The 13169-nt window shown below is 47.0% G+C and overlaps 1 protein-coding gene across 4 annotated transcripts in view; it reads right to left on the bottom strand.

Moving 5' to 3' along the window:
- Positions 1-13169, bottom strand: part of LOC308580413 (inactive serine/threonine-protein kinase TEX14-like) — a 35555-nt gene that overhangs the window by 9408 nt on the left and 12978 nt on the right. For 3 of the 4 annotated variants that reach the window (XM_081181990.1, XM_081181991.1, XM_081181993.1), the window contains exons 12-19: positions 11584-11774; positions 10422-10536; positions 6046-6140; positions 5137-5283; positions 3841-4048; positions 2529-2608; positions 2341-2414; positions 1141-1208 (exon numbers count right to left, since the gene is read on the bottom strand). In XM_081181990.1, coding sequence (XP_081038116.1) covers positions 1141-1208; positions 2341-2414; positions 2529-2608; positions 3841-4048; positions 5137-5283; positions 6046-6140; positions 10422-10536; positions 11584-11774 — 978 coding nt within the window. Of the gene's footprint in view, positions 1-1136; positions 1209-2340; positions 2415-2528; positions 2609-3840; positions 4049-5136; positions 5284-6045; positions 6141-10421; positions 10537-11583; positions 11775-13169 lie in introns of all 4 variants that reach the window. The other variant, XM_081181992.1, reaches the window with a different exon arrangement.

Genomic DNA, 13169 nt, shown 5'->3' with positions numbered 1-13169 from the left:
CGGGGACGACCCTGGTTTCGAGCACGGCGGCACAGAGATGGAAGAGGAGGTGACTGTCGTCAACGAGAGCAGAGAGGAAGACCCGGAAGAGTTCCGATGGAGGCCTGCCACGGGAAGCGACCGATATCCGACGTTCGTCCCTTTGCAACAGCAGCCCCCAGCTCCAGCACCGGAAGGAGGGGAGGGGGGACTGGGGGGCTTCGAGGGGGGGATGGATGTCAGGGGTTTAGGTGCAGAGGCACGGGCAAGGGAGGAAACAGAGAGCGAAGGGGAGGAGACAGAGGAAAGGATGAGTGATGACGACGACCCGAGATCTCCCAGTCTTTCCAGTGAATCAGAGGATTCACAGAAAGGAGCACCAGTGGCCAGGGCAAGGGGGGAGTCTAGGGAGGCACCCCAGGAAGATAGAGCCAGAGGAGACTCAGGGGGGAGCAGCTGGAAATCGGGACCAGCGTCACCGCCAGGAAGCAGGGAAGAGGAAAGGAGCCAGGGGGGAAGCGCTGGCAGCTCACCACAGGAGGGAGGGCAGGAGTCAGGAGTGGCCACACCTCCATCGGGGAGCGAAGAAACGGTTAAGAGGAAAGTGGAAGGTTGGGCGCGCGCGCCAAGTTCAAATGCAGAGGAAGGCGGCGCAGTGAGCAGCCCCGAAAGGGAACCAGGTCCTAAAGCCCGGCGCAAGGAGGCAGAAGGGTCCGGGTCAGCGTCAGAAGAATCCCGGAAGGAAGAAGCCCCGGGGGGTAGAGGGACCCAGAGGAGGACAGTCAGGAGGAAAAGGTGGAGCAAGGCTAGGATATTAAGTTGGTGCGCACGGGGCGGAGACTCAGACGGAGCCTCGCCGATCTAGCTAGTAGACGTAGAGTTGCAGACAGCAGCGTGAGAATGGAAACTGTAATTCAATAAAGACTTTTACTTAATGACCGCTGGCTAGCGTGATCCTCTGTGAGCTAGGATTTTGAAGCAGCTCTGACATATGTGCTTCATCCTTCAGACATACAGGCCATGCATTTAAAGCACATGTGAACTGTGGTTGGTTAAGGATGCTGGGAACTGTAGCTGTGAGGGGCAAACTGAAGTTTGGGGGGGAGCTGGCGCTATAAATGTGCTTTAAAAGTATGTACGTATACAGACTGCTCCACCTACTTTGGCTCACAGTGGGAGAATCGCCTTTTCCTTGAAGCTCCTGGATGATTTCCTGAAGGAGGTCCAACCTGTGGAGGGAGGTTCAAGATGTATTTGAAACACAGTTCCATGTGGCATTTTTTATATATATAGAAATGAGAGAAACGTAAGGCAGAAGTAAATTCCAGAATGTACATGCCTGGTTTTAGAAACGAGTTCAGAAGAGTAATTACCAACAAATGTAAGTAGGAGGAAGCAATACTGTTGGGACTTCTGGGTCTTGTAGCGCTTTGATTTTTAATTTTAATTATGCAAAATCTTTCTAGGCAATGGTGCGAGTGGAGAAAACCCCTGGGTTTTCTTGCTGGCATCAAGGTGGTGCAACTTTCTGTCCCTACAAAACAGGGCCGGCCATGTGATACACACCCTGCTTCCTTATAAAGCATTCCAGGTCAGTCTTGCTTGTGAATAACCAGGAGATCCTGCCACTCTTTCTCCTGTGAGAGACTGTGTCTTTGCCACCCTGACCCCATCTACTTGAGAAGACCTGGGTCTGACAAAGCCACCCGTCTGTCCCTTAATTTGATTTGAAACAGGGCCTGGAGAAACTGTGGTCCTCTAGATGATGTTGGATTCCAACCCACGTCAGCCCCAGCCATCAGGCCAGTGACCAGGAAAGATGGGGGCACTGTGGCCCAACCCAATGAGATTTGGAGGGCCCCGGGTTCCTCACCCCTGATTTAAAATATTAAAACGAAAGGAAACACGTTTGTCCCTATACTGCTGAGAGGTCAGCGCAAAGCCAAGACCTCCTAAATTTTAAACAGGGGGGGAAATGTTTATGAGATAAAGATTTGAACATTAAATCCTAAATCCTCTGGAACTGATCATGGGAAGAGGAGAGGGAGGGGAAGTTCTGTTGTGCAGCCAGAAGTTCTTGCGGTGGCAGAACTGAGTTTAGCAGGATACTGCCCCTAAGGGTGCAGGAACCCTGTGCCTTCTTCCTTGGGAGAAAGTCCCGTTGAACCCACTGGGATTCACTTGCATAGGATCGAAATCCAGCAAGAACATACCAACTGGAAGATCAACTGAGCCACGGATTTTAGGGAAGTTGTGAAAATGCCTTTGAAACATGAAGGCGCATTGCTTATCAGATCTATCAGGTAACATGCGCTGAAAGCTCATTGTTCAACCCTGCGTGAAAATGTTCAACCCACGTACGTTTGCAAACAGCAAGGTGGCCCTTCAGGGGTGCTCTCTTTCCTATGGCAAATCTCTGCAGAGACAGGATTTCGCTGTGGAGAAAATTATTACTGTTAGGGAATGGTTAGGATTCCATAAGGGAATGACACAGGGAGCTGGCAGCTTTCTCCTTACAAAAAAATAATAAAATAAAAATACAATTCTACCTGTTTCTTTTTCCTAGCCTTGGCTGACAAATCAATGAGGGTCTGCAGGGAGCGGTTTTGAGTGTGATCCTTGCACTTTTCTGCAGGTGGAGACAGGTGCACGTTAATCTTAAGAAGGGAGGCAAGGGAGGCAAGAATTTGGTATGGCATAATGTAGGCCATGAGCAACATCATTTGACTGCTTGGATATGGAATCTAGCACGTGGGTAGGCCCGGGGGCTGGATCCGGCTCAATCACCTTCTAAATCTGGCCCACAGACAGTCTGGGAATCAGTGTGTTTTTACATGAGTGTAATGTGTCCTTTAGGGATGCAGGTGGCGCTGTGGGTTAAACCACAGAGCCTAGGGCTTGCTGATCAGAAGGTTGGCGGTTCGAATCCCCGCGACAGGGTGAGCTCCTGTTGCTCAGTCCCTGCTCCTGCCAACCTAGCAGTTCGAAAGCACGTCAAAGGGCAAGTAGATAAATAGGTACCACTCCGGCGGGAAGGTAAATGGCGTTTCTGTGCACTGCTCTGGTTTGCCAGAAGCGGCTTAGTCATGCTGGGCACATGACCCGGAAGCTGTACACCGGCTCCCTTGGCTAATAAAGCGAGATGAGCGCCCCAAGCCCAGAGTCGGACATGACTGGACTTAATGGTCAGGGGTCCCTTTACCTTTAATGTGTCCTTTTATTTAAAATGCATCTCTGGGTTATTTGTGGGGCATAGGAATTCGTTCATCATTTCCCCCCAAAATATAGTCCGGCCTCCCACAAGGTCTGAGGGACAGTGGACTGGGCCCCCTACTGAAAAGGTTTGCTGACCCCTGACCTAGCAGGTTCAAAATTCCCCTTTGAAAAATACACAACTGAGGCTGGGAAACAGTGATGTTTTGTAAACTGATGGCACAGCTCAATACACTAAAGGCCAATTCCATCAGTTCAACTCTGTATTACTTCCCATTCGCCACTGTGGGGGACAGACATTTCTATATTATAGATAGATAGATAGCTTTTATCTATCTATCCATCTATCTATGCAAATAATTTATTTCACAAAAATTATACGCCACTTGATTGTATAAAAGACCCTCAAAATGATTTGCATTTTGCCTCGTCCCTCAATAATTCCTACTAAGATTGTAACCTTAACAGTAAATCTTTCCATGCTTTGTTCAGTTTACTGAAACCACACTCTTTTAAACCACAAAATATAATTTGGACAGCCCATCTCAAATGTTTTAAGGTTAAGGATCTACAGCTGGAGGAATCCATTGCAGGGGGTTGGACTAGATGATCCTCGGGGTCTCTTCCAACTCTACAATTCAAGCTCACCCAGTGCCACTTGCTTAGGCAAGGCTCCATCACTGTGGCAGCTTCGGCCCGGTGCCCCCTGCTGGCCGACTAACGATTCTAGCATGTGGATGCCAGAAGCAAAGCGTTTCTCAAGATTCTCCAAGGAGGCCTGGGCCTCTGCCAAGAGACAGGCCGAATCCTGCAGACTGCTCACAAACGCCGATTCCTGCTTGTCAACGGGGTCTCCCTAAAGGAGATAACAGAACTGTGAGGAGAGCAAATTTTGGGAAGCAGGGAGAAGGATATGCTAGGATGAGAGGATATGAGGTGCGAGTAGAGCTATTTTTCTAGAAAAAGAGGTGCCGGAACTCACCGTGAATGAGACTCCCCTCTGGCGGCCATGGTGGCCACCTGAGAGGTGCCGGAACTGAGTTGCGGCTGGGGGGGGGGGGAGCCCTGGGTGCGAGAGAGCTAACTGAGGGATGCAGGCCAAGAATGAGGGAGCTTTGAGCAAGATCTTGATCTCATTAAGGGAACTTTAATCAATGAAATCAGTAGACTAAAAAACTTTTTAGTCACCTAGAAAGGCATTCACAATCAGGCAGCGCTCTTTTTTTTTTTTTTTTAAAAAAATGTAATTATGTTCACATAAAGCTGGAGCTGGCAGGTACGATTTTGGAAGAGCCATTCCCCTTCATTCACCTCGGAGGGAAGGCCACTTCTAATAAGATCTGGCTGAGACTTATAGATGCACCATCCAAATACAAAGTCATTTCTTCAAAACTACGGTTTCAACGATGCAGTTCTATAAACACTCAGTGAAAACTCCTTTCATCGATGGAAAAAAAGCCTTTTTATAAGAATGAAGTGGCAGCATTGAGTGTATATAACCCCATTTCGTGTGGGGGTTCTGTTCCCGGCCCCCTTGTGTGTTGGCGGAGTGCTTATAAGCACGGCCTACAACTTCTGTCCTGCCCCTGTTCTGCCTTCTTCCAAAAGGAGAAGGCGATCACGTGCCAATTGCATATCAAATTTGAATCATTCCAGCATGGCTGCAAATGTATAGGCCTCTACGGGTGCAGGTTGGAAGGGATGTGGGTTGGAAGTGCGGAAATGGTTAGGAACAGATGGGAAAAGACACAGAAACAGAAGAGGACAAGACATAGCTCTGGGATGGGAAACAAGAGATATGCATAACAGGGCACACCTGTGGGAAGTTTGTTAAAACAACATGAGGATATATTGGATTTAGCAGCCAGTGTTTCCTGCAATCTGGTTTCAGGGGTCTGCAGATCAGGGCTGATGGGGCTTAAGTGAAGCACAGCAGAACCTCACCACATCTGCAGAAACCAGGCTCCTGTTATCTGACTCGGCTGTGTCCTCACCGCTGCTTGCTGGTTCACAGGTGCTGTCAGAGTTTGATCTCTTGTGCTCTCCCAGAGAGGATTTGCAAGGAATACTTCCCTGCTGATCATTTTCCTTCTGCAAGAAAGCAACATTGAACTCACCAGGTGGAGTCTAACCAGGCATGGATTATTCCAACCCTTGTTTCTTCTTTGCAAATAAACTTTACCAGAGGCTCTGTTAGTGGGAAGAGTCCCTCCTCTTCAACAACTGGACATGATGCAATTGAGAAAAGTAGGCTTAAGGCTGCAAGGGGGCATCATTTTCCATACACGTGGAAATAGTGACTGGGCGGAATTTCCGAAAATCGGCAAAAAAGTGGGGGGGAAAGCCTAACAACTTTTGTGTCCAGATTTCCACTTTTTGAAATATGGTGACCCTATCAGATTTATCCACTATGAATGCAAACTAACGGTGGAGTTAGAGGTCAGAACAGAGGCAGAGAAAGGTGGGTGCGGCCTGCCCAGGGTGTCATCCCGGGGGGGGGGTGTCATTGCTGTGGGTGGCCCCCTGGGACTCTCCCCACCACTGGCACCCCCCCAGGACGCCCCCCGCTGCCGTCGCACCCCCCTAGGATGCTCCCTGTCGCACCCCCTATGATGCTCTGCTGGTGCACCCCCGCTGGCGGCTAGCCCCGCCCCCTCGGACCACTCTGGGTGCTGGAGCAGCTAGCTCCGCCTTTGGGTCAGGGTCCCTCTTAGCCTATGCTATGACAGCCCATCCTAGGGAATCAGATGGTGGGAGCAGCTTGTGCCAGAATAAGAAAGGAAAAAGTTCCTGAAGCTTCAAGAATCTGTACCCCCCAAATGCAGCAGCATTATTCTGCCTTGGTCATGTTACCTGTGCATGTCTGGTTGTCTCACTTTCAGGCTGGGCATTGGGAGTGCTTTGTTCTGCACTCCGGCTGAGAGTCTCCACCTCAAAGTATGGCGGCTCTAGAGGACAAGAATATAGACAAAGATGAGAGCATATAGAACTACTAGCATTTTTAGCTCCTTCCCAATCCTCCATTTCTCTCCCTTTCGTCTCTATTCAGTTATTATTATTAGTCATTATTACCAACATGCTTCTTAAGTCTACAAAATTTGCAATTCCCGCCTCACGCATGTCTATGAGAGAGAACGTCCTGCCTAACAAAGGATCAGATTCGTAGCCAAGAGCAGTGCTTTTTTCTGGGGGGGATGGGGGTTGTTGTTGTTGTTTAGTCGTTTAGTCGTGTCCGACTCTTCGTGACCCCATGGACCAGAGCACGCCAGGCACTTCTGTCCTCCACTGCCTCCCGCAGTTTGATCAAACTCATGCTGGTAGCTTCACGAACACCATCCAACCATCTCATTCTCTGTCGTCCCCTTCTCCTTGTGCCCTCCATCTTTCCCAACATCAGGGTCTTTTCCAGGGAGTCTTCTCTTCTCATGAGGTGGCCAAAGTATTGGAGCCTCAGCTTCACGATCTGTCCTTCCAGTGAGCGCTCAGGGCTGATTTCCTTCAGAATGGAGAGGTTTGATCTTCTTGCAGTCCATGGGACTCTCAAGAGTCTCCTCCAGCACCATAATTCAAAAGCATCAATTCTTCGGCGATCAGCCTTCTTTATGGTCCAGCTCTCACTTCCATACATCACTACTGGGAAAACCATGGCTTTTACTATACGGACCTTTGTTGGCAAGGTGATGTCTCTGCTTTTTAAGATGTTGTCTAGGTTTGCCATCGCCTTTCTCCCAAGGAGCAGGCGTCTTTTAATTTCGTGACTGCTGTCACCATCTGCACTGATCATGGAGCCCAAGAAAGTAAAATCTCTCACTGCCTCCATTTCTTCCCCTTCTATTTGCCAGGAGGTGATGGGCCCAGTGGCCATGATCTTCGTTTTTTTGATGTTGAGCTTCAGACCATATTTTGCGCTCTCCTCTTTCACCCTCATTAAAAGGTTCTTTAATTCCTCTTCACTTTCTGCCATCAAGGTTGTGTCATCTGCATATCTGAGGTTGTTGATATTTCTTCCGGCAATCTTAATTCCGGCTTGGGATTCATCCAGCCCAGCCTTTCGCATGATGAATTCTGCATATAAGTTAAATAAGCAGGGAGACAATATACATCCTTGCCGTACTCCTTTCCCAATTTGGAACCAATCAGTTGTTCCATATCCAGTTCTAACTGTAGCTTCTTGTCCCACATAGAGATTTCTCAGGAGACAGATGAGGTGATCAGGCACTCCCATTTCTTTAAGAACTTGCCATAGTTTGCTGTGGTCAACACAGTCAAAGGCTTTTGCATAGTCAATGAAGCAGAAGTAGATGTCTTTCTGGAACTCTCTAGCTTTCTCCATAATCCAGCGCATGTTTGCAATTTGGTCTCTGGTTCCTCTGCCTCTTCTAAATCCAGCTTGCACTTCTGGGAGTTCTCGGTCCACATACTGCTTGAGCCTTCCTTGTAGAATTTTAAGCATAACCTTGCTAGCATGTGAAATGAGTGAAATTGTGCGGTAGTTGGAGCATTCTTTGGCACTGCCTTTCTTTGGGATTGGGATGTAGACTGATCTTCTCCAATCCTCTGGCCACTGCTGAGTTTTCCAAACTTGCTGGCATATTGAGTGTAGCACCTTAACAGCATCATCTTTTAAAATTTTAAACAGTTCAGCTGGAATACCATCACTTCCACTGGCCTTGTTATTTGCAGTGCTTTCTAAGGCCCATTTGACTTCACTCTCCAGGATGTCTGGCTCAAGGTCAGCAACCACACTACCTGGGGTGTACAAGACATCCATATCATTCTGGTATAATTCCTCTGTGTATTCTTGCCACCTCTTCTTGATGTCTTCTGCTTCAGTTAGGTCTTTACCACTTTTGTCCTTTATTATGGTAATCTTTGTACGAAATGTTCCTTTCATATTTCCGATTTTCTTGAACAGATCTCTGGTTCTTCCCATTCTGTTGCTTTCCTCTATTTCTTTGCATTGCTCGTTTAAGAAGGCCTTCTTGTCTCTCCTTGCTATTCTTTGGAAATCTGCATTCAATTTCCTGTATCTTTCATTATCTCCTTCGCATTTTGCTTGCCTTCTCTCCCCCGCTATTTGTAAGGCCTCGTTGGACAGCCACTTTGCTTTCTTGCATTTCTTTTTCATTGGGATGGTTTTAGTTGCTGCCTCCTGTATAATGTTGCGAGCCTCCACCCATAGTTCTTCAGGCACTCTGTCCAGCAAATCTAAATCCTTAAACCTGTTCCTCACTTCCACTGTGTATTCATAAGGGATTTGGTTTAGATTGTATCTTACCTGTCCAGTGGTTTTTCCTACTTTCTTCAGTTTAAGCTTGAATTTTGCTATAAGAAGCTGATGATCTGAGCCACAGTCAGCTCCAGGTCTTGTTTTTGCTGACTGTATAGAGCTTCTCCATCTTTGGCTGCAGAGAATATAATCAATCTGATTTCGATGTTGCCCATCTGGGGATGTCCATGTGTAGAGTCGTCTCTTGTGTTGTTGGAAAAGCGTGTTTGTGATGACCAGCTTGTTCTCTTGACAGAACTCTATTAGCCTTTGCCCTGCTTCGTTTTGATCTCCAAGGCCAAACTTGCCAGTTGTTCCTTTTATCTCTTGATTCCCTACTTTAGCATTCCAATCCCCTATAATGAGCAGAACATCCTTCTTTGGTGTCACTTCTATAAGGTCTTGTAAGTCTTCATAGAATTGGTCAATTTCAGTTTCTTCAGCACCAGTAGTTGGTGCATAAACTTGGATTACTGTGATGTTAAAAGGTCTGCCTTGGATTCGTATCGAGATCATTCTATCATTTTTGAGACTGCATCCCAGTACAGCTTTCGCCACTCTTTTGTTGACTATGAGGGCCACTCCATTTCTTTTACGGGTTTCTTGCCCACAGTAGTAGATATGATAGTCATCCGAACTGAATTCGCCCATTCCCGTCCATTTTAGCTCACTGATGCCCAGGATGTCAATATTTATTCTTGCCATCTCATTTTTGACCACATCCAACTTACCCAGGTTCATGGTTCTTACATTCCAGGCTCCTATGCAATATTTTTCTTTACAGCATTGGACTTTCCTTTCGCTTCCGTGCATATCCACAACTGAGCGTCCTTTCGGCTTTGGCCCAGCCGCTTCATCAGCTCTGGATCTACTTGTACTTGTCCTCCGCTCTTCCCCAGTAGCATGTTGGACACCTTCCGACCTGAGGGGCTCATCTTCCAGCGTCATAACTTTTATATGTCTGTTGTCTTTGTCCATGGAGTTTTCTTGGCAGGGATACTGGAGTGGTTTGCCGGTTCCTACTCCATGGGGGTAAGTGTACCCTTAAACATTTTGTGAATCTAACAGGAGAAGAAACTGTTTTGTTTATTAAAAAAAATAGCTTATTCTCTATGAATAGTCAGTTCCGTTGCTACCCCCGATGGCGGCCTCATTTCCTGTCACATTGTTTCCTGTGTGTCAGATGGAATCGAGCGTTTAATGTGTGAAGTAGGAGTTGGAATCTAGAGCGGTGATTGGTCAGTTTCGTTGTTACCACCTCCAATGGCAGCCTCCTTTCCTGTCACAGTGTTTCCTGTGTCTGAGACGAAAGCGAGCGTGTAATGTGTGAAGCAGTGTGGAACGTGGATGTGTGGAGTTTTACTGATGAAAGTCGGGAAGATGTTACACACACAACCTCATGCCAACATGGAAGTTACCGTGAGCTGTCAGCTGTGTAATATGAGGTAATGCATGTTCTTTGTACTTTTGTCTGTTTACTGTATTTATTTTCCCTGATTTGAACTATGAAATGGTGATTTCCTTGAGTCAAAATGAGAGTACCTCTAAACATTTTTTAAGGGAAAAAAGCACTAAGAGAGTACCTGAATTTTCAAATCCATTCTGGTCACTTGTCCTCAGGATTTTGGGCCCAGGTTCACTGTTCTCTGACCACACAGCATAAGGGCAAGAATAATGGCAGCACAATATGAAATCCAGCGCAATGTTTGCACTAGTGGAAGCTTGTACAACAAGATCAAGGCCACAGCAACCTGTTGCACACCTAGCCACAAGAACCATGCTGGCTTCCAGAACCTTCTCTTGCACAAGTCCATTCCACTAGTGCAACTAGGATGCCACTAAAGGACTTTGATTCAGTGCTACATTGACTTCCTCCTCCCCACGTCTTTTTTCCTGAACCCATGAAGCAATGCCCCGTTGTGCATCCTGGCCGGTTCCTACCGTTTGGGATCAAACTGACCTTCAGGAATTATTGGAAGGGATGATTCGTCCGACTCAGCCTGCCCTGCCCACAGACAGAGCTTCTTGGGAGTCGATGCTGCTGATGAAACGAGAGGGATGCCCCCTGAGGCATCCTAGGAAGAGAAAAATAAGACACCGTATGCTTCTGATCATGATAATTACAAGAAGGGCTACGGAGGCAGCTTGCGTATTCCTAGAGAAAAGCTTGAGGCACTGCATGTTCAGTAAGCCAAGTGAAACCTGAGCTCAACTCATGCTTGTCTCACGTTTTCCTTCAGGTAAGATAGAGATGACAGTAAGGACTCCTTCAGAAGACTGGCTTATCCAGCACCCATCCCAAGTTACCTGCACAAAGCTTACATATGGTCTTTATTAAGCAGCTGTTGAGCAATACCTCAAGGACCGCCTCTTTCCATAGGAACCTACCAGGACCCTGAGATCACCTTCTGAGTCCCTCCTACATGTGCCTCCTCCTCGAGAGGTCCGGAGGGTGGCAACACGAGAACATGGCCTTCTCTGCAGTGGCTCCCCGTCTGTGGAATGCTCTCCCCAGGGAAGTTTGCCTGGCGCCTTCATTACACACCTTTAGGCACCAGGCAAAAACATTCCTTTTTAACCAGGCCTTGGGTTGATCTGATTTATATCTTATGCCCTTTTAAAATATGGGGGTTTTTTGGGGGGGGGGAGCTATGGGGTTGTTGTTTTTATTTTTTATTATGTATTTTGTGGTTTTATATCTTTATTTTATTCTGTGAACTGCCCTGAGACCCCTGGGTATAGGACGGCATATAAATTCAATAAATAAAATAATAATAATAATTTGTTTGCGGGGAGGTTATATGACAGCGAGCTTTCACCTGCCATTCATCTCATTTTGTTGACGGGTTTTTTAAATATCTCCCCATTGTTAATTTTATTTATTTATTTATTTACTGTTAATAATGGTTTATTTGTTGCCTGCCCTTCACCCTAATGCCCCGGGGCGGGTTAGAGCACCAAAAACGACGATAAAAAAACCATTTAAAACAAATTTGTCCGCCTCACACTTGTCAATCTCTTTCCAAACTGAAAAAAATAAATAAATCTGGTTATTATAATTTAAACAACAACAACAACAACAACATGGAGGCAACCTAAAGAAACACCCATTAACTCCTCACCTGCTGGGCTGCCCGCAAAACATAGCGTAAGTCGGGGAAAGTACCCTTCCGATCGCGTTCCTTCAAGGCTGTGCCGCCTTTGACCACCTCATAGAGAGGCTGGGGCACACGGGCATCAGCCGAGAGAGACTTCCCTGCCTCCATCTTCTCCTTCACAGCGAGGCCATCCAAATCACCCCAAGGAACTTCCCCTGAAAAATACAGGTTGTTTGACTTATAGGGTCATAAAACACAAAGTTAGGCAGACCCACTATAAGTGTAGAAGAGTCAGCGCTTTTTTGTGATGGCACTTGCCTCATTTCTGGCACCCCATTTCAACCGTTCTGTGCTGGTGCCCGCAGTATATATATATTTATCAAGCTATGCGTACCTCATTTATTTACTTATTTTACAAAAAAAAAAAAAGGTCTGCCAAGAAAAATATTGGGCAGGGATGTTTGAAATGGCACCCACCAACCTTCTCCAAACTAGCTCCTGCCATAGGTAGGTTACCACATGGTGCTGTTATATATAAAGGTAAAGGACCCCTGGATGGTTAAGTCCAGTCAAAGGTGACTATGGGGTTGTGGTGCTCATCTCACTTTCAGGCCGAGGGAGCCAGTGTTTGTCCACAGACAGCTTTCCGGGTCATGTGGCCAGCATGACTAAATTGCTTCTGGTGCAACAGGACACTGTGACAGAAAGAGCACACGGAAGCACCGTTTACCTTCCCGCTGCAATGGTACCTATTTATCTACTTGCACTGGCGTGCTTTTGAACTGCTAGGTTGGCGGAAGCTGGGACAGAGCAACGGGAGCTCATCCCATTGTGGTCACCCCGATCGGCAAGCCCAAGAGGCTCAGTGGTTTAGATCACAATGCCACCTGCATCCCTTTACCTTGCACGGTGCTGATAACACCAAGGTCGCAGGTTCAATCCTCATGTGGGACAGCTACATATTTCTGCTTTGCGGGAGCTGTACTAGATTACCCTAAGGGTCCCAAATGGCTCTATGATACTATTAGTCTATGCTTCCATACTTCCCTCTTTCCCAGAGGTCAGGGCGCAGGCATGACTGGATTTTGGATTGGGGTGACTGAGTTGCGTTGGCTGAGGGAAGCGAACAACAACTTAATCCCCTCAGCCCACAGCAATCATATTAAATCTGTAACCAAAACAGTTGCCTCAGAGCTGCAGGGAGGTTCCTTCATGGGGAGAAGGAAGTAAGAACCTAAGTGAGAGCCCTTCTGGATCAGAACAAGGGTGTGTCCAGCCCAGCATTCAGTTTCCAAGGGAGGCAAACCAGGTGAGAAGTCAGCTGAGAGGACAAGGGGACAAGGAACTGGGATCCAGAAGAACATCAACTCAGAACCCAAGAGGACCTGCTTAACTTCCACAATTAAAACCCACACAATTCCATCCAATCCCATTTTGAAGCCCTCCGAGTTCACATTGTGCAGCATCAAATTCCAAAAGTTAATTGTACACTGTTTATACTTCCTTTTGTCTGTGCTGAATCTACTGTTAATCAACTTAAAATGTCCTTTTAAAATGTGGGGGTTTTTTTGGGTGGGGGGGTGTTATTGGGTTGTTGTTTTTATTTTGAC

The sequence above is a fragment of the Podarcis bocagei genome (assembly GCF_964188305.1).
Source record: "Podarcis bocagei genome assembly, chromosome: 2".
In the NCBI taxonomy this organism is placed as follows: Eukaryota; Metazoa; Chordata; class Lepidosauria; order Squamata; family Lacertidae; genus Podarcis; species Podarcis bocagei.
This window is presented reverse-complemented; position numbering and strand designations above follow the sequence as displayed.